Source organism: Pseudovirgaria hyperparasitica (genome assembly GCF_010093815.1).
Source record: "Pseudovirgaria hyperparasitica strain CBS 121739 unplaced genomic scaffold EJ05scaffold_11, whole genome shotgun sequence".
In the NCBI taxonomy this organism is placed as follows: Eukaryota; Fungi; Ascomycota; class Dothideomycetes; order Acrospermales; family Acrospermaceae; genus Pseudovirgaria; species Pseudovirgaria hyperparasitica.
The window spans coordinates 1073384-1100772 of NW_022985559.1; the positions used below are offsets into that span (position 1 = coordinate 1073384).

General features: G+C 49.9%; 14 protein-coding genes across 14 annotated transcripts; 6 read left to right on the top strand and 8 right to left on the bottom strand.

Moving 5' to 3' along the window:
• The first annotated feature begins 262 nt into the window (after positions 1 to 262).
• Positions 263 to 2144, top strand: EJ05DRAFT_70366 (2-hydroxyacid dehydrogenase). Its single transcript, XM_033749903.1, has 5 exons — positions 263 to 444; positions 614 to 786; positions 879 to 1226; positions 1378 to 1980; positions 2039 to 2144. The coding sequence occupies exons 2-4, from the start codon at positions 642 to 644 to the stop codon at positions 1947 to 1949; spliced, it is 1065 nt and encodes a 354-aa protein (XP_033599069.1). The 5' UTR covers positions 263 to 444; positions 614 to 641; the 3' UTR covers positions 1950 to 1980; positions 2039 to 2144.
• Positions 2145 to 2281: 137 nt separating this feature from the next.
• EJ05DRAFT_502116 (FAD/NAD(P)-binding domain-containing protein) lies at positions 2282 to 3759 on the bottom strand (the record flags this gene model as incomplete). Its single annotated transcript, XM_033747208.1, has 2 exons — positions 2282 to 3550; positions 3604 to 3759. The coding sequence occupies 2 exons, from the start codon at positions 3757 to 3759 to the stop codon at positions 2282 to 2284; spliced, it is 1425 nt and encodes a 474-aa protein (XP_033599070.1).
• A 1887-nt stretch (positions 3760 to 5646) lies between these two features.
• Positions 5647 to 5931, top strand: EJ05DRAFT_502117 (uncharacterized protein; the record flags this gene model as incomplete). The annotated part of the gene is made up of 2 exons (XM_033747209.1): positions 5647 to 5668; positions 5720 to 5931. 2 exons carry the CDS (start codon positions 5647 to 5649, stop codon positions 5929 to 5931), a joined length of 234 nt encoding a protein of 77 aa, XP_033599071.1.
• A 301-nt stretch (positions 5932 to 6232) lies between these two features.
• Positions 6233 to 7651, bottom strand: EJ05DRAFT_70527 (uncharacterized protein). The gene has a single exon (XM_033749907.1). It carries the CDS (start codon positions 7417 to 7419, stop codon positions 6301 to 6303), a length of 1119 nt encoding a protein of 372 aa, XP_033599072.1. The 5' UTR covers positions 7420 to 7651; the 3' UTR covers positions 6233 to 6300.
• Positions 7652 to 7884: 233 nt separating this feature from the next.
• EJ05DRAFT_487495 (uncharacterized protein) lies at positions 7885 to 9173 on the bottom strand (the record flags this gene model as incomplete). Its single annotated transcript, XM_033745619.1, has 2 exons — positions 7885 to 9031; positions 9079 to 9173. 2 exons carry the CDS (start codon positions 9171 to 9173, stop codon positions 7885 to 7887), a joined length of 1242 nt encoding a protein of 413 aa, XP_033599073.1.
• A 167-nt stretch (positions 9174 to 9340) lies between these two features.
• EJ05DRAFT_70415 (uncharacterized protein) lies at positions 9341 to 11819 on the top strand. The gene is made up of 6 exons (XM_033749904.1): positions 9341 to 9527; positions 9580 to 9605; positions 9653 to 10765; positions 10827 to 11088; positions 11150 to 11358; positions 11421 to 11819. The coding sequence occupies exons 1-6, from the start codon at positions 9494 to 9496 to the stop codon at positions 11445 to 11447; spliced, it is 1671 nt and encodes a 556-aa protein (XP_033599074.1). The 5' UTR covers positions 9341 to 9493; the 3' UTR covers positions 11448 to 11819.
• A 379-nt stretch (positions 11820 to 12198) lies between these two features.
• EJ05DRAFT_502121 (uncharacterized protein) lies at positions 12199 to 12708 on the bottom strand (the record flags this gene model as incomplete). The annotated part of the gene is made up of 2 exons (XM_033747210.1): positions 12199 to 12522; positions 12586 to 12708. 2 exons carry the CDS (start codon positions 12706 to 12708, stop codon positions 12199 to 12201), a joined length of 447 nt encoding a protein of 148 aa, XP_033599075.1.
• Positions 12709 to 12819: 111 nt separating this feature from the next.
• EJ05DRAFT_70521 (uncharacterized protein) lies at positions 12820 to 15934 on the bottom strand. The gene is made up of 3 exons (XM_033749906.1): positions 13722 to 15934; positions 13098 to 13161; positions 12820 to 12963 (listed from the first exon to the last, which is right to left on the bottom strand). The coding sequence occupies exons 1-3, from the start codon at positions 15851 to 15853 to the stop codon at positions 12889 to 12891; spliced, it is 2271 nt and encodes a 756-aa protein (XP_033599076.1). The 5' UTR covers positions 15854 to 15934; the 3' UTR covers positions 12820 to 12888.
• Positions 15935 to 16348: 414 nt separating this feature from the next.
• EJ05DRAFT_70442 (uncharacterized protein) lies at positions 16349 to 17068 on the bottom strand. The gene has a single exon (XM_033749905.1). The coding sequence runs from the start codon at positions 16932 to 16934 to the stop codon at positions 16515 to 16517; it is 420 nt and encodes a 139-aa protein (XP_033599077.1). The 5' UTR covers positions 16935 to 17068; the 3' UTR covers positions 16349 to 16514.
• Positions 17068 to 18516, top strand: EJ05DRAFT_539540 (uncharacterized protein). Its single transcript, XM_033749527.1, has one exon. The coding sequence runs from the start codon at positions 17203 to 17205 to the stop codon at positions 18154 to 18156; it is 954 nt and encodes a 317-aa protein (XP_033599078.1). The 5' UTR covers positions 17068 to 17202; the 3' UTR covers positions 18157 to 18516.
• Positions 18517 to 19680: 1164 nt separating this feature from the next.
• On the top strand, positions 19681 to 22332 carry EJ05DRAFT_502124 (uncharacterized protein; the record flags this gene model as incomplete). Its single annotated transcript, XM_033747211.1, has 2 exons — positions 19681 to 19802; positions 19863 to 22332. The coding sequence occupies 2 exons, from the start codon at positions 19681 to 19683 to the stop codon at positions 22330 to 22332; spliced, it is 2592 nt and encodes an 863-aa protein (XP_033599079.1).
• An 814-nt stretch (positions 22333 to 23146) lies between these two features.
• On the top strand, positions 23147 to 23791 carry EJ05DRAFT_477736 (uncharacterized protein). The gene is made up of 2 exons (XM_033744303.1): positions 23147 to 23612; positions 23669 to 23791. The coding sequence occupies exons 1-2, from the start codon at positions 23241 to 23243 to the stop codon at positions 23735 to 23737; spliced, it is 441 nt and encodes a 146-aa protein (XP_033599080.1). The 5' UTR covers positions 23147 to 23240; the 3' UTR covers positions 23738 to 23791.
• Positions 23792 to 23803: 12 nt separating this feature from the next.
• On the bottom strand, positions 23804 to 25146 carry EJ05DRAFT_70699 (uncharacterized protein). Its single transcript, XM_033749908.1, has one exon. It carries the CDS (start codon positions 24983 to 24985, stop codon positions 23936 to 23938), a length of 1050 nt encoding a protein of 349 aa, XP_033599081.1. The 5' UTR covers positions 24986 to 25146; the 3' UTR covers positions 23804 to 23935.
• An 81-nt stretch (positions 25147 to 25227) lies between these two features.
• Positions 25228 to 27226, bottom strand: EJ05DRAFT_502127 (uncharacterized protein; the record flags this gene model as incomplete). Its single annotated transcript, XM_033747212.1, has 2 exons — positions 25228 to 26934; positions 26990 to 27226. 2 exons carry the CDS (start codon positions 27224 to 27226, stop codon positions 25228 to 25230), a joined length of 1944 nt encoding a protein of 647 aa, XP_033599082.1.
• Positions 27227 to 27389: the final 163 nt, after the last annotated feature.

The following is a 27389-nucleotide window of genomic DNA, read 5'->3' on the forward strand; positions in this document are numbered from 1 at the left end:
AGGAAATATGCCTGCAAGTGTCAATGAGATGGAATGTATACGAGGCTGTCATATACACTGCTGTTAATGGTGGGGGTTTACGTCCGAAAGATAGGTCTAGATTGACGACATCGTAGCTTGTAGAGACATCCGATCTTTCACAAGCGGCACAGGTATTAACAAGGCGGGACTTTTTTCCACACTGTCATTCAAGGAAGCTTGGAGTGGCTCTAGTATCTCGTTTCAGCGATTTCAGACAGCCTCGTCAGATACTGATTCGTCATGAACCCTGGGCTGAAGTTGTTTCGGTTCGTCGGTTGTGGTCCTGTACTAAATTGCTAGGTCGGGAGCTTGCTTTCCGCAAACCATCATAAACGTCCAGTAGTCGAAATCGGGGCATTGATATCTGTTGTGGCTTTCCTGCAGCTACTGCATCCGTCTCCGGGCTTAATACTATAAATCACGGTAGGAATTACTCCCAACTTGTAAAGTCCCAGTGCACTCCTGGTCCATCATTTAAAACCCCATCTCGTTCCGAGTTTCCTTATCATCAATATTGTCTTTCAGCTATTCCAAGGCGATCTTCGTATCCCGTTTGACCGAGTAACATGGTTTCGTCTCTCACAAAGACTAGGAACAGGCTTTCTGGTATCTTCAGTAAGATGGGTGGTGGACCAAAAGAAACGCTACTCGTAGCGATCGAATTCCCGGAAAGCAAAGAGTTAGTGGACAGGATGAGAAAGAAATTTCCATATGTGGACATCGTCTGGTATCAGCATGATCCCAAAAAAGGGCCAGTTCCAGAGCGTAAGTTTGGCGTGCGTCCTGTGTCAGACTTGGTCATGCCAGCAACTCCGTTGAGCATTTTCAAACAAAGTGCTAAACTCATGATTTTTCAGATCTGTTCCGCTCCGTAACTATATTAGTCACTATGTTCAGCCTTCCGTCAAAGCTGTCACTGGTGCCGGAACTGCGCTATGTACACTTCTTCAGTGCCGGGATCAATCACATCTACGAACATCCTCTCTACAAAGATTCGAAGATTCCCCTGACGACCTCAAATGGCGTTCATGGGCCTCAGATCGCAGAGTGGGTCGTTATGACGGCGTTATGCCAGAATCATTCTTACAACCACTGGCACGCACTTCAGCAGCAGAAGAAATGGGGCAATTTCAGAGACGTGAAAGTTCGGGACTGGGCTGGTCAGAAAGTCGGTATTCTTGGTTATGGTAGCATCGGCCGTCAGGGTAAGCCATTCGAACTTTTTCATTTCCAGGTTCAGACTGTTGTACAGTACCAGTCGAACTATCCATGATATCCTCTATGTCTGAGCTACGTTCTAATTTTACCCACCATCACGAATTCAAGACAAGGTACAGGACTAACGAAAGCTCACAGTCGGCCGTGCTTTTGCTGCTCTGGGTATGACCATCTATGCATATACCGCCTCTCCACGCCCAACACCATCGTCACGTGTTGACAACGGTTATATTGTACCTAACACCGGCGATCCGGATGGCAGTATACCAACCGCCTGGTACTCCGGCACCTCAAAAGCCTCCCTGCACGACTTCCTCTCGCAAAAATTCGACATAATAGTCCTGACGCTCCCGCTAACTCCCTCAACAACGCACCTCCTCGGCACCGAGGAATTTGCTATTCTCGCATCCCAACCCCATCCACCTCTCCTGAGTAACATCTCGCGAGGACAAATTGTTGACCAGGCAGCAATGGTGAAGGCTCTACATGATGGTGGACTACGAGGTGCATGTTTAGATGTTACAGATCCAGAACCATTGCCGGAAGACAGTGAGTTATGGACGGCAAAAAATGTCATTATCACGCCGCATGTTAGTGGTGGAAGCGAGAAGTATCTGGAGAGAACGTGGGATATACTGGAGATGAACGTGGGCCGGCTGATGGAGGGAAAGAAGTTGATCAATCAGGTAGATCGCCGAAGAGGCTACTGAAGAGAAGAAAAAGGCCAGAGAGAAAACCAAGGTGAGCCCACATGAGGGGCGGAACAGTGCTCGATAAGAGCGATGACTTTGCGTACCAGACTTCATTTATGATGCGACACGCTTGTGAGCATGTATTCATGACATAGGAGCATAAACTGCTATAGATGCTGTACTGGCGATGCCAACCAGCTGATCAGATTCTAGATGCCATAAGTTCAACCCTTGCACCACTAAAATAGGGCCCAGGAGGTTTTACACCGAATGAACGAGTCTTCACTCCTATCTACCACATAGTAGTCTCTCTTCACGATAAAGCTCGTTTACTCCAGACTTGAGCCTCCTCACAACTGACTGTCCATGCTTTCCCTTCTCAGCAACCTCTCAGCCTCCACTCGCCCGTCAAAGCTATACAGCCATCCCTGAAATCCTGGATCCTGCAATGCATTCGGGAACCCACACGTCTCCCTCCCCGTGACTCCGACGCCCCCTTCACGCCTATACGTTCTATCTCTGTCCTCCTGCTCCTTTCCATCCGGCAACGTCCATATGGCTCCCATCTTATCCGTCATCCTCCCAACGAACCTCGTGCGCGGACGTCGCTCTCTCTCGAACAAAGCCAGAGCACGACGCACTTCAACAACAGAGGAACTATAACCAAGCAAATTCGAAAGAAGCGAAGCATCCTCAAACCCCATTGCTGCACCAGACCCAAGAAACGGCTTCATCGCATGCGCCGCATCCCCGACCAACGCGACCGCCAACCTCTCCCCTTCCCTCGCCCGCGCCCATGATCTTGGCACCGACACATCAGCATGATAGTCCAACACAAGCCACTTCAAAAAGCCTGTCCCATGCTCGATCAATGTTCTAATGCGCGGATCCCACGGCGCGGAATACAATGCCAGCAACTCCGCTTTCGAAGCCGGTCTGGGGCCGCGGAATAGCGACTCGTGGATGGCGGCTGCGTGTGGCGAAGCAGAGACGTCTGTGGTCAGGGCGAGGTAGAAGTCGTCTTTGAGCAGGTAGCCTGTGGCCATGGTGTGTGGGCCCTGCCAGATATGGACAGATGGAGGGGAGATCAGGGAGGACATGCCGAGGGCGTGCATGTCCGATACAGACATCAGGACGCGAGTCACGATGAGGCCGCTCCAGCGTGGGGTGATGGGTTGGGTGTTGAGGAAGGTGCGGGTGCTGCTTGCTTGGCCGTCGGCGGCGAAGAGGAGGTCTGCAGTGTGGTATATTGTGTCGTTTGTGGGTGTAGTAGTGCATATTGAGCCAGTGGTAAAATTGGTACGAGAGATATCGACGTTGGCACCGAGGTGGATCTTGACGCCGGCAGATTGAGCAGCGGAGTAGAGGATCTTGCGCAGGTCGGCGCGGTGGATGACGAGGAAGGGGGAGCCGTATTGTTGCTCCATGTCTGGCTCGAGAGAAAGAGCAGCGAGAGGGTTGGGGTCTGCAACGCCATCATGGGTGTTGGATGGCTGTGCGCGGTAGGAGTGGGATACCCAGTAATGGGATGCGGATGATCTGCTTCTGACTGCTTCCAGAAGGCCGAGAGTGTGCAGGACACGGGTAGAGTTGGGTGGTAGAACGATACCGGCCCCTACCTATCAAAAATCATGAGTTGAGGTCTGCTGGAATAGATGCATATGATATATACCTCTTTGAGCTCTACATCACTTTCGAATATCGTGACGTTGTATCCGAATTTTCGGAGGGAGATTGACAGAGCTAGGCCGACAAGTCCGGCTCCGATCACGGCAATTTGATATCCGGATTTGAATCTCTCTGGTGACTTTTCGCCAATGCCTTCCATTGTCAAGTATCTTTTTGATGCACGTCAAACAGTCTTCTAGAGGTAGCCGAAGTTATTACATCTATGTGATCGCTTAGAGTTCAAAAAGTCAGATGGATGGTTACACGACTGAAGTATGCGCCTCACTCGCCGCGGACATTCCAATCTGGCGGGAATCGCTTGTGTACAGGGGCACCTAGCTTGCTATCGCAGGGGTCATGTGAAGTACTATGAAGGTTTGATCATTACGTGTTAGTTGAATACCAGAAGTTCAAGTGTCGGTATTCACATATTGTGCGAGGAGCATCATGGTATGTTTTCCATATGACTTGACCTGGAGGTCTCAATCTCGCTTCGACGTAGTCTGTTTCCATTTCCTGATCCTCCATATGATGCTCGTATATGGTTGCGAATGCATCCGAACATCTGATTGGCTGCATTACATTCGGGCCTGTTGTGGTTACCCCTTCCACAAGCTCCCTTGCTGATCTACAATCGGAGAGCGCTGCATTTGACCGAGTGAGGTTGAGCCTGATCCCGGGCCGTTGCAGATGGTGTATAAGACATACAGGTTTGTGGGCTTATTTGTGGTGTGACTGGTGTTATTCCGGCCATCTAATTGCGTTTGCTGGCTACCACAGAAGTTACGAAAGAGACACAATGAAACCAGACGAAGAAAGAAACAGGACGAGCCGAGTGACCCTCAGATAAGAAACAGATCACAAAATTGCACAAACGTGACACTGACCATCACTGAGGTAAGGGGCGCGACATTTTGAAACCAGAATCGAGGCAAACCTAAGTTGTCTCCTTCTGAACATACATCGGCATGTCGGCATCGGCACTTGCAACGCCTTGCCCACGCCGTGAACTGTTATGGGCAATTTGATGCCAGTGCCATGGCCTTGGAAGTGGAGAGTCGGAGGCCGACGATGCGCCGTGCGTGTGTCGGTGTGAATGAATGCAGAGGCATAGACTACACAACAACACGTCTGTAGTTCCGATGCGTGATGAAGATGAACATGATAGAAGATCACTATGGGAACGAACGTGCTTTTTATATATCTATGTGTGTGAAAAGCTTTGACGCTATACCCGATCCGTTCATTACCTAATCACACAAAAGTAACTGAATGCGAGCGAGCACCGAGTTATCAATAGAATCAAGCATTGAAACACAAAGTATGTCTATGGGATTACGAAATCAAGTGTGTCTGGCGAACAAGGACTTCGAAGACTTCTGAGCGCGAATGTGCTATCTCGAAGGTCCCACTTTCACCCTGGTTCCTGCTTATCGATAGATTGGTTTTGATCCATTGAAGGTTTCGACTCTGTAACCGCCTCGTACGTGGCTGAATCTCTACCACACGCTACCCGAAGCATCATGACTCAATGAGCAGGAGCTCACGTCAATAATACCCTGCATGGGTATCTGGTGTGGTGATAGCTTGAGAGATATCGTCGATCGAGCACACTTGCAAGACCATGCCTGGCTGAAAAATGATAGGCGCTAGATTTATTATTCCACACGTGGCTTTCAGTTCTTCAAAATGAATAGGACTATTGCCTCACGCTCTCGAGACGCAATCTGCAGAGTTTTGTTATTGCAGCTGAGGTCGAGATGTACAGAAGAGGCGTGGGTTAGAGGATCAATCAGTCAGAAGATTTTCTGGTAATGGTAAGGCTAGGTTGCCGACATCATATGCCTTTCGTTTCCGGAGACCATCTGCTGGCAGAATGAGTATTCCTACGTCTCCCCAAATGTATAGTTCGTCACAAACGGATGCGTTACGTCATAGTCACTTACTTCATCTCAACCTTATCCGGCGCATGAACCTTAAGCATTGAACAGCTTGTCAGTCCTGAAGCAAAATATCATAGGTAACCACTACAAAGCCTACGATCATAATGGTATCATCAAAGGACTCTGGTACATGGCGCCCTGTCTACAACGTCCTTCAACACTAATCTCATATCTCAGACATAAAGTCCCTACCTGACAAGGCCACACAAGCAGACAAGGACTTGGCATATAAAGTTGCCGCAAACATCAAACCAGGGCACAAGAGTGGAGAGTCTAATATCAAAGAGACCATAGAGTCTGCTGCCACCAAAGAGGAGAATCTGATCTCGAAACGAACGGTCGGAGGTGACGATGGAGGGGAGTCGGGGACAGCTGAGAGGAGGGTTTAAAGATGAAAGATCTGGTATGTAAGGGGCGTCATGGTAGAATGTATGATACTTGCTATGAATACTTTGATCGCAAACGCGACACGTCTTCCGCTAGTTATCAGTGTATACCATTTACTAATGAGACGATGTGCTCGTCTGAAATGAAATGCTCCATAAATACTCGTTTGGGCCATATTGGATGAAGTACAGACTATGCTGCTACATCGAAAGCCACCTGCTCTCATGCAACTATGCCCAGCACGTTGTCAGGCATTCGTGATTCATCGCGTGTAAAACTCACCAGCACGAGCTCATCCCAAAACCCCGCCTACGCACCCCACAAATCTCCAAACGCCATGCCCTAAGCCGGAAATGCGCAGCCATTCAGATTTAGATGTCATTGTAACCCAGGTAGGTTTTGGGCAAGTTCTTATCTACCACCGCCCACGCCCATGCCCTTCCTGCCTCCCCACACCAAAGCGCCGAGGGATCCTCAGACTTCTGCAATACTCCGTCCTTCTCTAGCGCTTTGATCTCATGGCCGGTCGTGTATGTCAAAAAGTGTTCGCAGTCTTTATCCTCAAGTGCAAGCGCGTTGCCACTAATGCCATGACACAGACAGGGCTCCTTGGTCAGTAGACCTCGTTCTTTGATGCACTCCCGGCCTTTCCTTATTGCGCTCTCGATCTTGTCCTTCAGATTTGGGAAGTATCCTTTGATTTGGTCTAGACTGGCGACCACGCCTGGTGCGCCGTGGCAGAACTGTACGAGGCGGTCTTTGCCAGGAGGTATTGAGGACGGCCAGTTCCCACTGTCGAATTGGTAGCTCAATAGTGCTGCTAGATCAGCTTCAATCTTAGGAGCCCATGTTGGGTCTGTGAGGACAATTTGAGTGATTATGCCAACGGCACCGTGTACTGCACCAACGTAGGCTTTGCCGTGCCATTTCCATGGCCTGGGAGTGTCCATGATTGTGTCGATAACGGCGTCGGCTGAGTCATCAATGAGATCTAGCATTTCTTCGTTGTCGCTGAAAGATCTCCGCACCAGTCTTAGGAAGTAGAGGTAGCCTGCGCCGCCATAAAGCCACTCGATGGACGCTCCAGGCTCCGCAGCAATATCTTTGTAGTTGCATAGTTCTTTTACCGTGTCTTCATCTTTTGCTGTGGCGGCGTATAGCGCAAGAAGCGCCATGATGTCGTCGCTGACACCGCATTTCTCTGGTGATGGACCTGGATAGTCTTTGATGTTTGCTTGTGCTTGTTCCAGATAGGCCGCAGACCAGGTTGTTAGTGGAAAATCTTCGATCTCTAAGTCTGGATAGAGTCCATTGAGTGTCGCAAACAGATGAGCCACCGATGTTGGACCGTAATAGAATCCACCACCCGCTGGTATTTTGTCTGGAGGATACTCTGTCACTAATCGCGTGAGTGAGGCAACGAGTTGCTTCTTTGGATCTCGGCGAGCAAGCGGGGCATCATTCCTGAAAAATCGTGACTTGTGTGACATTGCTGCAGCTGCTTAGCGTGCTAACCTGACTTGTGATAAATTGCAGATAGTTCTATGATTCGACGTTGTTATGCCTGCCTCTGGTCTGTTGTGCTAGTTCCTTTGAGAGTGGTTTTGATGTTGAAGTTCAGTAGGCTGAGACTGTGGGGCGGCGCGAAGTGACGTAGCTTGGTCAGACAGCTGACAGGCGGGATGTTTGCAAGTAAGGAGGTGAAAGGCTGAACTTTCATTCCAATGTTCAGTCGGTGGTCATTATTGACCCAGGCTTACTCAGATGCTGTTCTTATCTCGTATGTACTACGACATCCGCAGTAGCAACATGTATGAGAGCTCGAACAAGGCTTGGTAGGGGGTTTGATTCAAGGTTTCTAGCGGGCCTCAGGTGTCTTCTTTGGTGAATCACATAAAGAAGATGCAAGCCTAGTGCAGTCCTTGAAAGGGGAAGCATATATACGCATGTCATGTTCATCTAACCCTGCTTCGTCTGGATCTCTTGACTTCCACCTCTTCCAACTTTATAACCTGGTGCTCTTCAGGCTCGAGGGATCTTTTTAATTTCTTTTCAGCCACTGTAGTTGTTTCAATGTCTTCGATTTTGATCTTCCCATCTGCTTCACCCTTGATTATCTCTGCCTCATCTTTCACCTCCACTTTAGCGACAAGCCTCTCCGAGAACGCCCTGAGATCGGCAGTAAAGAGCACCGAGTGTGCCCAGCCTGCTTCTCTGCCCCAGAGTTGCCGGAAGCGATTCGCAACGGCGTCATATGTAGCCTTAGTCAGGCTACTATGCTTCCCCTTTCCAAATTTGTAATCCCGCTGGGCTATCTGCCAGACGTGTGTGTCAACAGGTACTGCTTCGCCCCAACCCAGTCCCATCAAACAGACGCAATCTGCAACTTTGGGCCCAACGCCTTGGAGCTCCAAAAGCTGTTCGTGTGCATGCCGGTATCCTTCTCTTCCCCCTTCCACCAGCTCTCCGGTGGACTGCTTTCCCTTAAATGATTTGGCGCTTTCTGGGTTTCTGAGGCTGTCCAACCAGCCAAGTTCCTTCTCTTTAGCCACAATCTGTGCTGTTCGATGCAGATACTTTGCCCTGTAGCCAAAACCTAGATCTCGCAAGTGTTGTTCGACTTTCGGTCCGACAAGCGCTTCGGGGGGTGGGAAGTCGTGGTAAGCTTGAGTACCGATATGTCCAATTAGCGGCCCATAATTTAGGCACAACTTCTCCACCATCTGCGATATCCTCGCGATGTTGTTATTGCTACTGCAAATAAATCCTACCAGAGCCTCCCAAGCATCTTGTTTCAGTATCCGTACTCCCGTGAACTTTGGCGCCTTCTTCTTGAAATTTGAATCTGCCGAAGCCCATTGCTCATATAATTGCGTAAGATTTGGTTCGAGGTTCAAATAATGCTTTAACAGCTTCAAAGTATCATCCTCCTCCACTGTAGACTCTGCTACCGAAGCCGCATGCGAGTAGGGAGGTGTAGGAGGAGCGAGAGCAGCGGCAGGAAAAATGGCTCGGTAGTGAAGATACTCGGGGTCTTGACGGAGGGACAGTATGCGACCATGCAGCGTACATGACCATTCATCATCGGCCGATTTGCGCCATCTGTATGGTCAGTCATCTTCAGTGAATGGCCCGCAACTGAAACGTACCTGAACGATTGGCCACATCGTAGGGTTGTATTGATGCAGAGCTCTGACAAACTGACCGGCAGCTTCTGCCACTCTGTGATGCGAAAATTGCCCATTCTGACCGTATGAAAGGTAGGAAAAGCAGCAGAAGTAAAGAGACAGGGGAACTTCTCTCAGGCTTTTGCGCGTTAAACGCGAACGCGCCCTAAATCATTTTACATGCCTTAGGCACCAATCTACCGAAGCTAGAACTTCTCTGGATCTTCAAAGCTCCGAGAGCCTCATTGTTCAGTCTTTTGTAAACATCACAACCGCCATACTGCTTTACAGAAATCTTTAATTGATATCTCGTGCAGGCCTGTTGTACTACTTGACATCTAGACGGCAACTTGTCCAAGCTTCTAAGCTTGCTGTGCGCAAGGACTGAGTTGCGAAGATGAATGGCGGCGAGTCCTATGGCGGTGGCCGAGGTAAGTATCTTACAATCATGGCTGTGCAGCTACTGATTGCAATATGTTATAGAACGACACGGCTCAGGTCGCGATTATGTATGGTATACTCTCTCATATGCTTCGAAACTGGGCTAATCTGACAGAAACCGCGCGGAGACCGTGACGACCGCCGCGACCGACGTCGCCGATCTAGATCTCCCAGACACGGAGGGTCAGGTGGAGGATCGCGCAGAGACTACGAGGTAGATACGTACTCTTCAAGTCGCGACTACAGGGAGCGTGAACGCGAGGACAGGTACGCAGGTCGTAGCGACAACAGGCGCGAGGAAAGAGGCGGTTGGGGTGGTGGCCGTGACAATCGAGGAAGCAGACGCGATGATGGCGATCGTCCTCCACGTCGCGATCGTGGTGATTTGTTCGATGATAGAGGCGGAAGAGGCAGAAGAGAACGTGGTGGCGGTCACGAACGAGCCGAGCAACGACCTCGTAGTGCCAGCCCGCCCCCGAAGAGAAAGGAGCCTACACCAGATCTGACTGACATCGTACCGATCCTTGAGCGCAAGAGAAGATTGACTCAATGGGACATTAAGCCTCAGGGTTATGAGAATGTCACCGCGGAGCAAGCGAAGCTATCTGGAATGTTCCCTCTGCCAGGCGCACCGCGTCAACAACCTATGGACCCAAGTCGTTTGCAAGCCTTCATAAACCAACCGTCCGGCTCCGCCACGTCATCTTCGCTGAGACCATCCAACGCGCGACAAGCAAAGCGATTGTTCGTGTACAACATCCCTGCATCAGCGACTGATGAATCGATTGCAGAGTTCTTCAATCTCCAACTCAATGGCCTGAACGTCATACAAGGAACCGATCCTTGTGTCAATGTAGCCATTGAACCTAGCCGACAATTCGCATTATTGGAATTTCGCAACACCGAAGATGCTACGATGGCACTAGCACTTGACGGCATCTCGATGGAACCAGACGCTATGGATACTAGCAATGGCGCGTCCAATGGCAAGCCTTCAGGCCTGAGAATCTCTCGTCCGAAAGATTACATTGCGCCAGCACCGGACGCGGATGAGGAACCGCCCCAGGAAGGTGTCATATCCAATGTTGTCAAGGACAGCGCCAACAAGATTCTTATCACGAACATTCCTGTCTACCTTAGTGACGATCAAGTCACCGAGCTTCTCGCTGCCTTTGGTGTCCTCAAAGCATTCACTCTTGTCAAAGATACAGGCACAGAGCAGTCGCGAGTGAGTTGTTACCCTCGCTCCGTTCAACGTACCAGGTACAACACTAATCTTTGCTTTCTAGGGTATCGCCTTTTGCGATTATGTCGACCCACAAGCCACCGATGTCGCCGTCGAGGGCCTCAACGGCATGGAGCTTGGCGATGCACAACTCAAGGTACAGCGAGCTAGCATTGGTATCACGCAAGCATCTGGTCTTGAGATGGGTGTCAACGCCATGTCAATGCTCGCCGGGACTACCTCCTCTGAGCTTGAGCAAGGTCGTGTCTTGCAATTATTGAACATGGTGACGGCTGAAGAGCTCATGGATAACGATGAATACAAGGGTGAGTCATGTGGTCTTCTAAGTAACTCATCTAGCATACCAGTACTGACACATTGCAACAGAAATCGTTGAAGATGTCAAGGATGAATGCAGCAAGTACGGTCCCGTGCTGGACATCAAAGTCCCTCGCCCAAGTGGTGCTCGTCAAAACCCCGGTGTTGGTAAAATCTTCGTCAAGTTTGACAAGCCAGAAAGCGCACAGAAAGCTCTTGCGGCGCTCGCAGGCAGGAAATTTGCAGACAGAACTGTTGTGGTGACGTTCTTCGGAGAGGTATTCACCATCTACCAATCTTTTTTCCCCTCTCCACAAGATATGCTAACTTTGTCCCACAGGAGTACTTCGACATCAACGCCTGGTAGAGCTGCCGTCATCCCGGATTCGATGGATCTTGATGAACTCTACGTCTCCTGCCTTCCCCCCCCCCCTGTTTTCCGTTTCCATCCAAATGTCCTCCTCCTTCGTCTCATTCAAATGGTTTTGTCGGGAAAGGCGAGGAGGGGTCCCTCTCCGTTACGTGTAGTTAAATATTTGTTGTCATTTGGAAAATCAAACTTCCAAGGATCACGGGGCCTTTGTATTTGTATCGCGTGCACTTGAAAAACAGTTCGGTGGCGGACAAAGAAAAGTTTCCAGTCGAATGCCATAATAAGTCGCGTCTGTGCTTTTTTTTGACTGAACGCTTGGTCCTTTCTTTCACCATCTGATCGGGTCTTAGTCGTCACTTTTCTGAACTAACTATCGAGTAGAATCGGCTATGAAACATCAGTGAAACCTTGAGTTATTACCTTCAAGGTAGTCCCGAAGAATAGTCGTTCACCTAGCGCGGTGGATCTTTCCGGAACAAAGGAGGAGTAGCTAGCTTCAGCTTCTTCGAAACATCATAACACTCCCCCCGCTCGAAGGACAAGATAATTGCGCTTACTGCTAGGGAAAAGTTTCACGTTGTGTATGAAGATGGGTTCGTTTACTGCTAAAAGACTGCCAGGAGAAGCCAGGAGAAAAACCGTATTGTATTGATCGTCACGCACTGCGCCATTCCAGTCCGGATACGCTCTACTCTCAAGTATCGACACTAGAGCAGCTACTTTACTAATTCGCCCATATGTCATCCTACGCCGCGCTCCCATCCGCAATCTTCGTGTCTTCCGGCTTGCCCACGCTATCCCTCCTCCGCTTCTCCGCCACGGCCAATTCGTCAGCGCCAGGTGTCTTCGGGATCTCTGTCAGCACGGCCGGATCACGCAGGCGTGCCTCACGCTGCTCTGGTGTTTCTTCGGCCTTCTTTTGCGCAAGATTTTTGTCTATTGATGCAACGCTGCCGCTACGCGCTCGCTGGGTTTGGGGTGATGTGGGTGTGCCATCCAGTTCGACTGGTACGCTGTTTATGCTTCTGGTGGCGATGTCGATGAAGGGCTGGCTTGCGGCCGCGGATGTCTGGGATGGTGGTCAGTCGGCCAGCAAGCAAGCAAAGCATGTAGGTTTAGGGAAAAGACGTACCGTCTTGTGCGGGAAGGAGCCAGAGCGAACAACGGGGGAGATGGGAGGAGCGGTGTCGTCTTTGGATTTGGAGGAAGGGGGCTCGGAGGGTCTTACGGTGAGTTGTTCTGGCTGTGGAGGCATATTGACCTTTGTCGAATTAATGTGTAGACGAGCGACTTTGTGATAGTTGAGTGTCGAGTATTCCTGGGCTTTGCCTATGTCTAGAGTCGATCTAGTATCTGTATCCCCGCCTTTGTGTACTAGTTCATGTATATCTGTTCGGTTCTTTAAGGCAGCTCTTAGCCTTGATTCCAAGAAGTCTCAGGTGCCCCGTACGGCTGAAACCTGGCGGGACCTGACGCTGGTGACGCTGTAGGATCCCAGGCGCTTGACAGGCTGAGAAAGCGCTAGCAATAGGTGCCGGGCGCCTTGAATACCTAATCTCGTCTCGTTAGTATCTTCCTTGCGGGCAGGCAAACACGCCGGTTGGGCACGGGAATATATAGACTGGCGTACCTGTGGCTAGTGGCTGAAGTCAGAGGTAGGTCGTAGCTGTGCGGAGTGCTGTTGATGGTTCGAGTGGTCTGATAGAAGCTGTACACGAATATAATAATCAGGACGTAGTTCGAAAAAGTCAATGACAAAGTACAGCCTTGTGGTGTGGAGATGAGATGTCGGGAAGCTATTACTATGCTGGAGAGCAAACAGAACAAAGTGGGGTTAACGGGTTGAAGGGTCCTTTGGCGGCGGCTTCTAACGCTAACAGTGGCTGATAAGACTGATGCCACTCTGTCGATTCCTGCCTTAAAGCCTTAGAGCCCTTGAAACCGAGCTCTTGGCGTATAAACACTTCCTGACTTCCTATTGTGGCGTGAAGTGCCGTGCTGCTATTTTCGGCAACCACCTACATGCGCACAGACATCTTGAAACGTATTATGACATCAATTGGAAAATCTGAAAGCCGTATTGAAACGCCGGGTCCGGCTCCACGCCAAGCGCCAAAGTGCCGGTATGTTCGGAAAATACGCCGAATCCATGAAAAACCCCTTCCGAGATGTTACAACTTTCTGTCAATGAAGAAGCCTGCAAGACCCAAACCATAACACCCAGTGCTCAAATATGATACCACGATCATCAGACCGATATAGACTTACAGCCACTCCGGGCTCGGCGCCATTACTGTACTCGTATTTGGTGACACCCGGTCATCCTGCAGCGCAAGAACCTTGTGCGGCTCAACGAGCCCTAGTACTTTGATACTCTTCTTGAGCTCTTTCTGACGTCGCGCATCTTTAACTCTTTCTAGAATGCTTTTCCTCGGCATTTTATTCGGAACATACTTTGGGCTCTTTTTTGGCTTTGGAGTGGTGGGCCAACTGTCGAAGGCGCTGTATTCATCATCTTTCTGCCTCGACGAGAATGAACTTGACGAAGCCGGCTTTGTGCGACCATACGAAGTCTTAGACGGTTTTTTCCTGGGTTTGTAGAGCGCGATCGAGAAGTTTTCGCGAGAAATTAGTGGCTGTGAGCCTGAGGAGCGGGATGGATGAAACATAACACTGGAGCTAGCACGTCTCATTTGACGTTGTACTTTGGTGACAGTATTGGCAGCTGATTTGGATATCATCGTCGTCCGACGTTTGATTTGCTTCGCAACTTTCTGAGCCGATGTATAGGAGACCTGCCCGGAGTCGTGCATTGTATTGGAAGGGGTGACAGGTAATCGAGGAGATTCCGGTGTGCGAGGAACAAACTTTGGCAAAGCTGTTCGTGAACGTGAGCCTACACTAAACGACGCAGCCAATGGCGACGAAAGTTGTTTACCAGTTCGTGGAAGTACCAGGGGAATCATAGTCGCACCTCGTTTCTTGACCAGTCGAGTCTCGGCTGGGTTGCTCTGCCTTTCTGGTTTGAGAGACTGAGTACCCCTTCGACCTTGCCGCAGTGTTGGTATTTGAAGCTGCTCAAGCGACCGATGCCCGTTAGAAAATGGGTAAAGTTTGGGATGAAAAGGACTGTAGGGTGACGACACTTTATATGCAACACCGTAATTCTTGCCATGTTCTGGTCGAGATGTTCTTACATTAGAAGCTTCGCGGTTTCCTTTTTGTACCGCTAGGGTCCCTGCAGAAGGGTATCTCTTTGGTACTTTAGCACCCATAGATGTCTCGGAATCAGAGCCTTTGTAAGTTGAAGATGGTAACAAGACTGGCTGACTAGCGTTCAAGCGGAATGCTGTTGAGTTCTGTGCTGCTGCTATAGCTCGAGTGGCTTGACTGGATTCCATGCGGGCAAGCCGCTCGGTAGTCTCAATGGGCCTTATGAAGTCTTCCGGTGATGGAGACACAACCAGCTCTCGATATCGTTCGACCATAGTTGCATGACCGACAGAGTGCTCGCGGGTCTGGCACGTCCTGTCAGTTATTTTGGAGGAGGCACCATCATCACCTTCCGGGTCGTCGGCAATGCTGGACATCCTGGCAACGAAGCTTCGGCGTCGCCCTGGTACAGAGGACTGAGTTGGAGTCTCCGTTTTAGTCGTTGCAAAGTCCGCCCTAAGCAACGATTTCCAAGGAGGGGGGCCGAGCAATGTATCAGCTTGTGCGTCTCCCTGAGCATTCGAGGCAGTGACCGATTCTGCAGGCGCTGGTTCTGGGGCCTCGAGAGTCAAATCAAAGGACTGTTTACTACGTTCTGACGACGGTGTGGACGATCCGCTCAGGAATGTTGCGTGTTCAGGCGAAGGACTTGGCATCAACGGTTCGAACAGGCGAGGAGTTGACGTGCGCGTTCCAGAACCTGCTTCGTCCTCAGATGACATGCCAGGCCCTATGACGACTGCGGAATGATTGCGCCGCTTCTGTGATTTCGGCGAATGTGCCTGTCTCTTCCACCATTCTTCGGCCGGTGTCGTTGGCGCGGCGGTGCTGTAGATACTTGACGAGGACGATACCGGAAATGGTGCCCTTAGGTGTCCTGGGGACATTGGGATACTCAAAGGAATAGGTGGTAGAGGCTTGTTTGGGTCAACGGGTGGCAGGGACAGGTCTTGATACCATCTAGCTGAATCAACAGCGACCTGCATACCTTTCGAGGTTTTGGCGGGGGAACGAGCAGATCGAGCGACGATATGAAGCTTTGGGGAGCTTTGTATCAATTTCCTAGGAGGATGAGAAGTAGTGGTAGTCTGAGTTGCCATTTCAGAGGACTTCTCTAGTATTTCTTTCTTCGGAATTGTAATTGGGGGTTTGCTATCGAACAAAGCGATGCTCTCGAGGTGGGACATAAGTCACGAGAAGACGTCCAGATGGCCGAATGCGACCAAGAAGACTACATACCAAAGTGGGCACGGTCCATGACTTACTCCAAAGGCACGGATGAGAATGATATGTTATCATAGACCAGGCGAAGCCAGCGATGCGCACAGTCGCTTCAATGAAACAAGTTTCTATAGGCGCTTGCCATGATACCCCAGTATAAGATGGTTGAAACCCGTGGTATGGTAGATAGTATGCGTATTCTGACGATTCGTGCGCAAATGTGGGATCATAACGATCACAGCAATCACAGCTTCTGGATGAATCATCCGCGTCGACAGGCCATACGCACGACTCATGGACTTTGGATTCTCGTCGGCGTTAACAGTATAGATTGCTTTGCTGTCCTCTGTGCGCACATAAGTCGATAAGAGCCTCGTGCAAGAAAAGGCGCGGGGGCTTTGAGAATGTGACAGCAGGGCCGTGCAGATCGCGTAAGGGTCGAAAGCGTGGGCATGACCAGGATAGATGGTAAATGCAAGTCATGGCTCTGGACTATTTTGTGCTTTCTCCGGGGCTATTTGCTTCTTCCTAATTTTCGCTTTCTGCATAAATAGTCGGGCCGGTACTGAGTCTGAAGGATGAAAAGCAAACGAAACGTGAGATAGGCCGAAGTGAATTGTGAGGCCTTCATCCATGCCACACGATTAACCAATGGCCATGCTTGGGGATGACTCGGGAACGATGTATACACAATATACAGTACAGGATACGTTGTACCGGAAACCTCGGCACCGTAGACATGCTTGACCGTACGAAAACAGTCCACAGTCGGACTGCCCTCAAATTACGGATTAGGTGACGACACGTTGGAAGATGCCAGGAAGAGCCGAGGACCTTGGTTATCGAAAGTGGAGGCGACGCAAGGGATATGTGCGTACGGCGTGAATATGGATGAGGATGTGGATATGGACGTGGATGTGTATGTGAATATCTCTCAAGGCGGAATGAAATCCTCGAATCCTCGAAATTGCGATGAATCCGTTCCCACTTTGAGTCTTTAGATCTAAGGTTGCTTGCTACATGATGGAACCTGGGCCCACTACACATTCCACGCTAGTCCGCTTCTGGTTCTTTGGCGTCTGATGTCCGATATTTGGATACATGCCTTAATGCCTTAGGCTTAAAGCTTAGGAACAGCCTTGCATGGACATGCCGTCATGACGTCGACGCGATACACCGCGATACACCGTGAGGTCTTACCTACGCGTTACCATCACCTGCACACCGGCAGTTCCTACAAGTAAATTACTTGCTCCCACCGTATCCACTCTCAGTCGAGTGCGTATCACTCTAACCTTGACCCTTGCTACCAACAATGTCCAAGAAACATACCTTAGATGGCTTCTTTCAGCCAGCCGTTCAAGCCAAAAAAATCAGATTGACAGCCTCTTCTGAAACGTCAAATCATGACACCTACCCGTATTCAGTACCAAAACTGCCTCCTGAGATCACCGAAATCCTCTCCTTCTCACCAGCGGACGAAGGCAAACTCATAAACGACAAACCAGATCTGGATCTTTACTATTTCTCACCATATGTGTCCAAGGACATTGAGAAGGAGCTCTTCAGCTTCCTAAGAGAGAACCTCTTCTTCTATCGCGTCCAATATAGCATCAAACGAGGGCCTGTAGAGACTCAGATCAATACACCACGGTATACAACTGTATTTGGAGTAGACGAGTCATCGACTTTCGGAGCAGAAGGTCATTTGCTAGATGCACAGTCCGGGAAGCCAGTTCCTCGAGACCGATACAAGTGTAGACCACGACCAATTCCAGACTGTCTGGAGACCCTTCGAAAGATAACTGAAGGCACCACTGGTGAGAAGTTCAATTTTTGCCTCGTGAACTACTACGCGAGCGGTAACGACAGTATCTCTTATCATAGTGATGATGAACGATTCCTAGGCCCAAATCCTGCAATCGCTTCATTCTCGTTTGGCGTGAAGAGAGACTTTTTGATGAAGCATAAACCAGCAAAAAAGGATGGAAAGCAAATTGAGATCGATTCAAAGCCCATAAGGTTTGAGCTGAAATCTGGAGACATGATACTCATGAGAGGACCCACGCAATCGAATTGGTTGCATAGCATACCGAAGAGAAAAGGAGGTGATGTTGACAAAGGTAGGATCAATATCACCTTCCGACGTGCTATGGTGAGAGGTGGCACAGACAATTATTACCAGTATAATGTGGGAACTGGTATCGCTTTTCGTTGGGATGCTGTGAAGAAGGATATGGTCCCTTGGAAGCACGATAGCCACTCGTAGAGGTGCTGAGGCAACACCACGCCACTTATGGAAAAAATAAGCTTCATTCGCTTCAACGACGCCATGACATTTATAGAGTGAGCGGTATGTCTTGAATGAACACCAACCAGTCTTCTTAGCCGTAAGAAGCATAGCGCCAGCGCATCCAATCCATACTCTGTAGCATCTCATGAGGAGAATAACGGACCGGAAGGTGATTTGACGGCAGATTGCGCTTTGACTATGGCCAGCTGTTCGCTCCTCATCAACCGTGTTCTTGCGAGTACTTCCGGTCGATTGCTAGAGTATCGGGTTTGATACTGCCTTGATCCTTGACCTGCTGTAAATCGCCGGTGCCTTATCCCTAGACTTCGAGGAAACAATGTTCGGAGTGGCCGTCGCATGATGCACACCATCAAGCAGACTGACTTTGAAGTTCGAGAGTCTCATACTCTGGCAGCGAGATGCCAGCGTCATGATTTATGTCTTCGTTGAGGCGGATATAGACGGCGTTAAGAACTCTGATCTTGCTTCATTCCCATCCCATCGCGTAAGCTGTGGTCTGAGTCACAGTAGACCTGATGAGCTGGTAGCGATGATGATTAGACCGAAAGTTGGACAGCCTCATGTCTATGTGGTTCATTCGGGACTTCTAATATCTGGAGGAAGGTCAGATGAGGTTGGATTTCACGTTCATATGCGGGGTCTTGGCGATGCATCTGAAAACCTGAAGCTTAACCTGCTGCCGCCGCGCAGCCAGAGATTAGAGGGGGCTGAAGACCGCCCTCCATCTCTGCCTCATGTATCCTGTCGTAACCATTCCTCTATTCATATTCCACGAATCTCTGTCTATCCGGGGAATCACTGCTCTTATCGTCCGATCCTATAAGCACCACCACTGCCCGCATTCGTCGACTCTGCCAAGCCCTCCGCTTTCGACCATCAGCTTGAATCGTTAGCAAACCCATTGCCACACAAAGCGCGTAACGTACGGATTGATCGCTGTTTTCCAACAACACACCAACATCGTCATTGGTCAGGCAAGAGCAGAGAGTACGATACTCATATAAGGTGGAGCCTGCGCTTCAAGTAGAACCTGACAGCCAGCTGCCAGGAGCAACAACAGGGCACCAAGACGAGGCTCGAGTGAGCAGCAGCTTCCACGAAAGCAAGCCCAACGGGATCTGTCGATGAACTTATCGATTTAGATTGCCTTAAGAACAAAACGACGTATTTGCGACACAAAAGGTTGCAAGCGCAAGCTGGGGAATCTCGGTCCTCTGGGTAGAGGGTGATTACGCAGTGCAAGCAAGACAACTCGCGCGAGAGTATATAAGGAGCTTAAGTCCGTTCAATTTGAGATCCTTTTGATTTCTCAGGCCTTCCTCACCAACTCCCGACTTCGACTGTCGGCGCCACCACCCTGCAGGCAGTAAGTTGCCATAATAGCGGATCCATCCACTCCACAAGGCGCTTAAGTCCGCTGTCTCCGAAACACTCTTCGACTCTTTGCGATACCAAACTATATCATCAAAGCAGAGCAACATGACGCCTACACCACCATCTGCAAGCTCTTCGAGTGCTGGACAGTCTCCGGATGCTCGTTTTAGGGTCGTTCGGAAGCGCAATCGGGTACCATTATCGTGTGGACCCTGTAGACATAGGAAGTGAGTCCTACACGTAAATGCTATCATCGGGATCAGAGGCTAAACAACAGTCAATAACAGGCTGAAATGCAACCGAGGACATCCATGCGATAATTGTACAAAGCGCGGTGACATAGCGTCGTGCGCCTACGCTACTCCCGGAAGTCGAAAGAAGAGCACAAGCAGCAATACTAATACATCCCCAGACGATATGCAAAACAGAATAGACCGACTAGAGGGACTTGTGCTCTCGTTGATGACCAATGGATCACAATCTGCAGGACCCGTTGCTGCTGCTGCCGCCATTGCTGAAAACAGCTTTGGCTCTGAGCCCGGAAGCAGTTCACTGAGCATCGACGTTGATGCGCCGGAGTCGATGAAAGAGGAGGGTGAAAACGACGAAAGCGACGTCGAACAAGTCGCCAAGTCTATCGGAGTCATGAAAATGGATAACAATCGAACCATATTCGCGTCGGAGGCTCATTGGTACGCCATCCTGGGTGAAATCGCGGAGGTCAAAAACTACTATAATGAGAACAAGAAACAGTACGATGACCATCTGAAGCGTGTACAAGCTTCGCAAGGAACTGAAGCTCGACCCGGTATGACCTATCTCCTGGGCTCAACGAAGCCTGCCACACATGCAGAGATTCTGGCTTCCTTCCCGCCGAAGCAATCTGCTGATCTTTTAATCACTCGGTATTTCAATACCTACGATCCTTCGCTACACATCGTACATGGTCCGACGTATCAGAAACAGTACGACCGCCATTGGCAGACTCCGTCAGAAACACCTGTGATATGGTTAGGGATGAGTTTTGCGATGATGTGCATCGCTTTGCAGTCATATCATCGAGCTGGTGACGAGCCTCCAGAATATTTTGGGACAAGCTGGCAACTATCTTCAGATTATCGGCGGCTTACTGCACAATGTTTAATCCTTGCGGATATCACACAACCAATTGCGCACATGCTGGAGACCCTCATCCTGCATGTCTATGGTGATTATGCGCGTAGCAGGGACGCTGAGTCTGGCATACTCACAAGCGTCACAATCATTACACGCCTTGCTATGCGTATGGGCTATCACCGGGATCCTGGTGCTTATCCAAACATTTCAGCGTATGAGGCCGAAATGCGCCGTCGTCTTTGGTCTGCAGTGCGGATGTCCGATTTGCTCTTTTCTGCACAGGCTGGATTACCACCAATCGTGCGAACGCGAGACAGTAATACCGAGCTACCGCGAAACATATATGATGACGAGCTCTATGAAGGTATTGTAACTTTACCGCCCTCTCGACCAGCGACAGAAATCACTCCTGTGTCGTACCTCATTGCCAAGTCTCGAGCTCTCTTCCTTTTCGGCACGGTTATAGAAGAGGTCCATTCGCTAGCACACTCTCAGTATGAAGACATCATGAAACTCGATCAGCGGATACGAGAAATGCAGACCACCATAGCGCCCCATTTAAGAATGAGATCGATTGAAGAATCTGCCAGAGACACCTCAAGTCTCATCATGCAACGATTTTCACTGGATCTTCTCAATCTTAAGAGCATCACTTTACTCCACCGCAAATACCAAGGACCTTCACGCCACAACCCTCGCTTTGCATACTCTAGACGAGCGTGCATAGACGCAGCTATGACTATCCTGAAGCATCAGGCAGCGCTTCATGACGCATGCCGCCCTGGTGGCCGACTTCGCAGCACGAAATGGTTTATCTCATCCCTGAATACTCACGATTTTTTCCTTGCCGCGATGATCGTCGCCCTCGACCTCTACCACACTGTCGAAGCTGAGCGATCAGGTCGGACAACCTCGAACGAAGTCTACATGTTCTCCAACGATCGGCGGTCGGAGATGCTATCAGCCATCGAGCGCAGCGCGCAAATCTGGGACGGACTAAAGGACGGCTCCATGGAAGCTTTCAAAGCGAACGCGACTCTCACAGCCATGATCAACACCCTCAAAGCTCGTTCCAACATCCGATCAAATTCATCATTTGCGCCGACCAATGGCGCATTCGCTGGCACTACGGGTCTTGATGACCCCAACATTGCACCCGAACATTCAGCCGCCATGACTCTCGGCATGCTTTCAACGGGTGCTCTCACGCCCAATTCGGCTGCTTTGTTCGACGCTAAAGCCGCTTATCCGACACCCAATATGGCGAATGACCTCCCGATGCCACAACAGCCCCAAACTGGCGACCTAGCGCCTGGAAATTTTGCCACCGAGGGTGCCATGCGTGCAGCCTCACCGTTCAGCTCTTTGTTCGGATCCAGTCTGGCGTTCCAGGGCATGGAGGCGCCCACCAACGATGTCAACTGGGACGCCTGGGACAACTACATTCAAGGTGCTAGCATGGACATCAACAACATGTGGCCAATCGAGGGTACGGGGATGCCTACACCTATCCCGGATGATGGCATGGGCGGTCAGCAAATCCATCAGCAAGCGCAGAACCATGCGAACAATTTATTTGCACAAGGCAATAATGTGAGCTTGTATCCTGAAATGCAGGAACCGGGTCATACTGGACTTTGAGGAGCGATGCCTTGCATGTTTTAATTCGATTTTGTCTCTATTAGCAGCGTGACATAAGCCTCGATTGGATGGAGCGAGATACGCGCGGGATATGAAAGCCTATATGCTGAAGCAATGCCAATCAAGAGCATTAGCAAGACGGGCTGGCCTGAAACCAAAGAGCGAAGATGCTCCAAAATTACATCGTCGTGTATTATAATCTAGACCGAGGCTCGCAGTGCGAATTCAATGATACCACTCCCTTTAGGGGCATCTCCCCCCACCATTAATGTTTCTTATAGATAGACATATGTGCTTGCGTGAAGCCAATGCAAACATTCTTGCGCCCTAGAGTTCGATATTGATACACTTCATCCGCCAGTACTGGATTAAATCAGATTAATGACGTGGAATGGTGACGGTGTATGTAAAAGGAAATGTGGAGCACTGTGACTTCTCTCCGCTCATGCCGGTCGACACTTTTACGAAACTGAATATCTGCCGTTGGATAAGATAGAGATAAGTTTGCTAGAGACTCGTGGATCGCTATTTTGTAAGCCTGAGCGGCCATGCCTTCGAGGATAGCAATCAGCCAATGACAAGACTGTCTAGAGAAGCCAAAACTGGGGTTTTTGTCAAAAAGGCAACTATGTATATTTTTAAGTATTTGGTGTATGTGGAGTCGAGAACGATTCGATGAGGCTGAGCCAGAAGCGAATACGCTCGATCATACACACCCCCATACATTCAATCCCGATACGCAACTAGCGCGAACCAGCGGTATCCGCATCGGGAAATCATTTCCTAACTATATTATATATAAATACCCAAGATACCAGATACCAGTTTTGTAGATCTGCATATCTTCGAATTATTCCCTATTTCCCATACATATACAGCCCGTCTCGTAGAACACGCACACGCACACAATGTCTTCCACTGAGTCCACCGGCAACACAATCGTCGCCTCAACCCAACCGACAGCCTCAACACCGCTCACAACCCACGCCGGCAGCTGCCACTGCGGCACCGTCACCTTCACCGTGCGCAGCCCGGCGTTTCCAGGCCAGGTTGTTGTCTCGTGCAACTGCAGCATATGTTCCACGCATGGCTATCTGCTCATCTATCGGCCGCATGAAGATTTCGTCTTTACTGCTGGGGAGGACAGACTTAGGGTGTACTCGTTTCCGGGCGTGCATAAGGGGAAGATTGGGCATTGGTTTTGTCCGGAGTGTGGGACGAGTGTGTATGCGGCGAGTACGGATCCGGGGTATCATGGGGCTGGGTTCAAGGCTGTTAATGTGAGTGTCTCTCCGGGTGGTGCAAGGGTGAGAGTGGAGGGGCTGATTGTGTGTAGGTGAGGACGTTGAAGGATGTGGACTTGAGGAGTTTGGAGCTCAAGCTTGTTGATGGCAGGTCTTTGTAGGTTTCGATCGATGGGAGTGATGAGACTTGAGCGAGGACTGGCGTTGTTGTGGATTGTACCCCGAGGAAGGTACGCTGTCGAAACGAGGGGAATTGTAGGAGTTCTGCCAGGCTTGAGGTTATGTATGAAGAGAAACTCTGATACTGTAATACTACGTGCCAGACACTGAGTCGAAGTTGGGTGACAGAAGAAAGGCATTCAGGATTTCTTTTCATATTTCCTTGTTCTATGCATTCTCTCTTCATAGCCCGCACTCTCTCCTGTATGCCCTTCCTTCCAACAGCTGCGACAGTAGAGATCGCCATCACATCCAGTACATTTCAGAGTTGCGTCATCATTGCATATAATGCACCACGACTCAATCTCATCGTCCGTGAACTTTGGTAGTGACTTTGTGACTTTAGTGGGTTTCTTCGAAAGAGCAAATGAGGGAGCTGAAGGTAACGACAGTGCGTTCAGACGTGCTGTGAGGGCATTATCAATGTCTTCCTTTGTAGGCGTGTCAACAGGCTGCGTGGATGGTGCCGATGGAAGCGAGAGAGGAGTTTGCGAGCTGTCTGGTTGGATATCGGAACTTGTATCCATATGTCCCTTCGAGTCCTCTTCAGCATGTTCTTCATCTTCACCTATTCCATCTTCCTCGCCCCCGTATTTCTGGTCCATCTCCAATTCGGCGAGGACTTTGGCCACATACTCGTCTGCGTCTCTTTCGTCCTGTTCATCCTCATGCTCCTCACTATCCTCACCATCACTACCTCCAGTCTCTTCCATCTCTCCTATGTTTCCACCCTTTCTACCAGGCTGCAATCTCGGCACATCCGGAATTACTCTCCTCGCCTCCTCCACTAATTTCCCCAGGTCTTGGGCTTCACCTCTTCCCACCATCCACTCTTGACTATCGCCCGGTCCCAGCTCTCTCAATAGCTCCTCAAGCGTCTTCTCATCATCACAATCCCTCGAGCCACCCGTAAATGCCGTCTCAATCTCAATATCATCGCCGTCGGCACCAAGAGGCTGCGCGACGCGTCGTTGGTTCGCCTTGGCTTTTTCCTTGCCTGGATTACCAAGCGCTTTGAAACGCGCGGCAAGATCTATGATCGGATCTGAATCGGGCTCGGCGAGATCTGACGTGATGTCGGGTATTGCGTCAGGCCTGGTGGAAAGCACGGACTTGGATGTGGAGAGATTGATGGGCGTCTGTTTGAGCGCGTTCAAGCGTGCGAGGAGATCATCGTCAGTCGAAGGCATATCTGCAGAGTCGCTTGGCTCTAGTAGCTTTCATCCGTAGTCTTTTGACATTGCGTCAAGTCAGGCTTCGTAGCAGGTTACAGGTTGTGAGAAGTTGAGGTTGGAGGGGTTGAAATGTGGTGGCGGCGGCGGCGGCGGAGCGGGGCGGAATAATCACTAACGCTCAGACCTCAAGAGATATGTATTATAGGTGACAACTGTCTTAGGTATATTACGACATTTTGCTTTAGTACAGTAAAAACTCATCCCGTTTTGATCAGCCAAAAGTACCAAGCAAAGGCAACACCTCCAACCTTTACTAAGCTCCATGAGAACTCCGCCCAGAGCAGCGCTAACCCCCTTTTTTTCTTCTTCTGGGTGGTATGCTTAGCAGTCACCCTCGTCTCTCTTTTCGTAGGGCCGAAGTTGCCAGCATGGTTGATGAGTGGATATGTATAGGTTGATTTCGCAGAACTGCCAGAACGCTCACGAGCGTAGCCATTACGTGCGTTGAGCACCGACCTATTTTCGGCGGACGTCGAACCGTTCACAGATTTGTCTTCTGCGTAGGAAGACTGTCGGCTATGATGGATTTCAGTCTTTTCAAACTCTGCCGACGACATTGCCTTGCTGGAGGTCGGTAGGATACTACTCGAATCTAGTGGTGTGTTGATTGACCCTGGTAAGCGCCCGACCATGACAAGCGCAGCCCGTAGAAGAAGGCAAGCGAACGTGATGACCACGAGAGTGACATATTGTAGAAAGATACCAAGTTGGTCTGGGAGCAAGCACTGATGGGTCTGGATCGTGTTGCTACTCCCAACTTCGCTCTCCAGAGTATTCCCGTACTTGTCGATAGGGTTCCACATGCTAAGCATAAGAATACCTGGGAGTCGTACACCCATCGCCCAAGATATGGATTTCACAGTAATCTCGCGAATGCCCTTTCCCGCAGAAGAGTATCTGCGGTGGACCACTTCGCAGTAGTCATGGTCATCTCCCGAGAATGCGTACGATATGTTACCAACTTTCTCCGTAACCTCTTTTGATATCTGTTCAGTCAGAACGTTCTGGTATTGATACCCTGCGCTAACAGAAATGGCATTTCTATGATCTGGATAAACCGGTTCCGTCTGGCCTTTGGGTGGTGGTGTCGGGGGATGACGTTCTCGCATAGGACCACATGGCTCCCCTGGAGATCTGTACAACGGAACATGAGTAAGTAAGATCGTTGGGAAGCCCGGCGGATCTTCTTGAAATTCGGGCAGCATGTTGCTCGCCAGATCATCCGTATCTACTAGCTCGTGTTTATAAAGCTGTACGGTGTTAAGACCTTGTTGACGCCTGAGCTCTCGAATGACTGCACGCTTCTTTGTGCTTTGGACGTTATCCAGAAATTCCTGTACGGGTTTCCATATCTGTTCGTCTGTAGTTGAAGTCGAGCCTTTGGCACTGAGAGAGACTGAGTCAAGGGAAACAAATGTATGATTCGCAATGACATCGACCCTGCTACCTTCACCAAAATAAGCTTGAAATCTTTTCCTCACAGAAGTCTGTATCCCGCTCGCGAATCCCAGGTCGTGGTTCCCCGGTAGACTGTCGATCAGCTTACGCCCGGGTTGGCCTTCTCTTGGAACGACGCCCGACTTCGTCCAAGCTGGATAGAAAAGTTTCCCAAATCTATCATACTCTTTCAACCAAAACTTTTGTCCGTATTGTCGCCATTGCACCTCTTCGCTTTTGGTAGTTGTTGTGGACCATTCCCGGCCGCCATCAAAAAGATCTCCGAGGAAAAACACAGTATCAGGGTATAGAACATTGTTGATTCTGGTCCATGCACGATGAATGTAGTTATCGGTATGTAAAGTGGTGAAAGTGGACAGAGGCCACGGACGTCCGGGGTAGGTATGCGGATCAACTAACTGTGGATCTGCCACGAAGGCGAGTCTGTGGGGTTTGGCATTTGACGGCTATACACCAAATTAGTACATGATTTTGGTCCAGTCTTATGTGAGATGTACTCACCCATTGCTCCCATGTATCCCAGTCGCACGAAGCAACACTGCGATCGAAGACAGTCCGCTCACCCCAGTGTAATGTCCATATCCATAGCACAACCAAAACCGGAATAGCTCCTACAAGATCTCGTGCATTCCACCGTCTCTTTGCGTTTATGAGATTCCTCCGAATGAAGCGATATCCTATGCGGAGGAAGTCTGATGGCTCCGAGAAGGACGGACGTGAGCCTCCATGGCCGTTCATGTTAGACTATGTAGTCGCTGGTGCACTTGTGCAGCATTTTCTGGGACTCGGAACAAGGATGCAGGATCTTGGTGTCGCAAGAAGCTTTGTAGATTACGTGGACGGGAGACGCGGACCTATTGTCCTACGGAGCAGGTATCGATAGCGGCTGCATGAGATCTAA

What these genes read in the sequence shown, in the direction of transcription:
- EJ05DRAFT_70442 (XM_033749905.1), bottom strand. Translation starts at nt 16,934, where the DNA reads ATGTGTAGTGGGCCCAGGTTCCATCATGTAGCAAGCAACCTTAGATCT.
- EJ05DRAFT_70415 (XM_033749904.1), top strand. Translation starts at nt 9,494, where the DNA reads ATGAATGGCGGCGAGTCCTATGGCGGTGGCCGAG. An exon ending in GTCCTATGGCGGTGGCCGAG is followed by an intron (nt 9,528 to 9,579) that starts GTAAGTATCTTA and finishes AATATGTTATAG; the next exon opens with AACGACACGGCTCAGGTCGC. An exon ending in TGGTGACGTTCTTCGGAGAG is followed by an intron (nt 11,359 to 11,420) that starts GTATTCACCATC and finishes TTTGTCCCACAG; the next exon opens with GAGTACTTCGACATCAACGC.
- EJ05DRAFT_70699 (XM_033749908.1), bottom strand. Translation starts at nt 24,985, where the DNA reads ATGCCTTCGACTGACGATGATCTCCTCGCACGCTTGAACGCGCTCAAA.
- EJ05DRAFT_70521 (XM_033749906.1), bottom strand. Translation starts at nt 15,853, where the DNA reads ATGTCCCACCTCGAGAGCATCGCTTTGTTCGATAGCAAACCCCCAATT. An exon ending in GCGCCGAGCCCGGAGTGGCT is followed by an intron (nt 13,162 to 13,721) that starts GTAAGTCTATAT and finishes ATTCGTGTACAG; the next exon opens with CTTCTATCAGACCACTCGAA. An exon ending in ACGACCTACCTCTGACTTCA is followed by an intron (nt 12,964 to 13,097) that starts GCCACTAGCCAC and finishes GCGCTTTCTCAG; the next exon opens with CCTGTCAAGCGCCTGGGATC.
- EJ05DRAFT_539540 (XM_033749527.1), top strand. Translation starts at nt 17,203, where the DNA reads ATGTCCAAGAAACATACCTTAGATGGCTTCTTTCAGCCAGCCGTTCAA.
- EJ05DRAFT_477736 (XM_033744303.1), top strand. Translation starts at nt 23,241, where the DNA reads ATGTCTTCCACTGAGTCCACCGGCAACACAATCGTCGCCTCAACCCAA. An exon ending in CTGGGTTCAAGGCTGTTAAT is followed by an intron (nt 23,613 to 23,668) that starts GTGAGTGTCTCT and finishes GATTGTGTGTAG; the next exon opens with GTGAGGACGTTGAAGGATGT.
- EJ05DRAFT_70366 (XM_033749903.1), top strand. Translation starts at nt 642, where the DNA reads ATGGGTGGTGGACCAAAAGAAACGCTACTCGTAGCGATCGAATTCCCG. An exon ending in AAAAGGGCCAGTTCCAGAGC is followed by an intron (nt 787 to 878) that starts GTAAGTTTGGCG and finishes ATGATTTTTCAG; the next exon opens with ATCTGTTCCGCTCCGTAACT. An exon ending in TGGTAGCATCGGCCGTCAGG is followed by an intron (nt 1,227 to 1,377) that starts GTAAGCCATTCG and finishes GAAAGCTCACAG; the next exon opens with TCGGCCGTGCTTTTGCTGCT.
- EJ05DRAFT_70527 (XM_033749907.1), bottom strand. Translation starts at nt 7,419, where the DNA reads ATGTCACACAAGTCACGATTTTTCAGGAATGATGCCCCGCTTGCTCGC.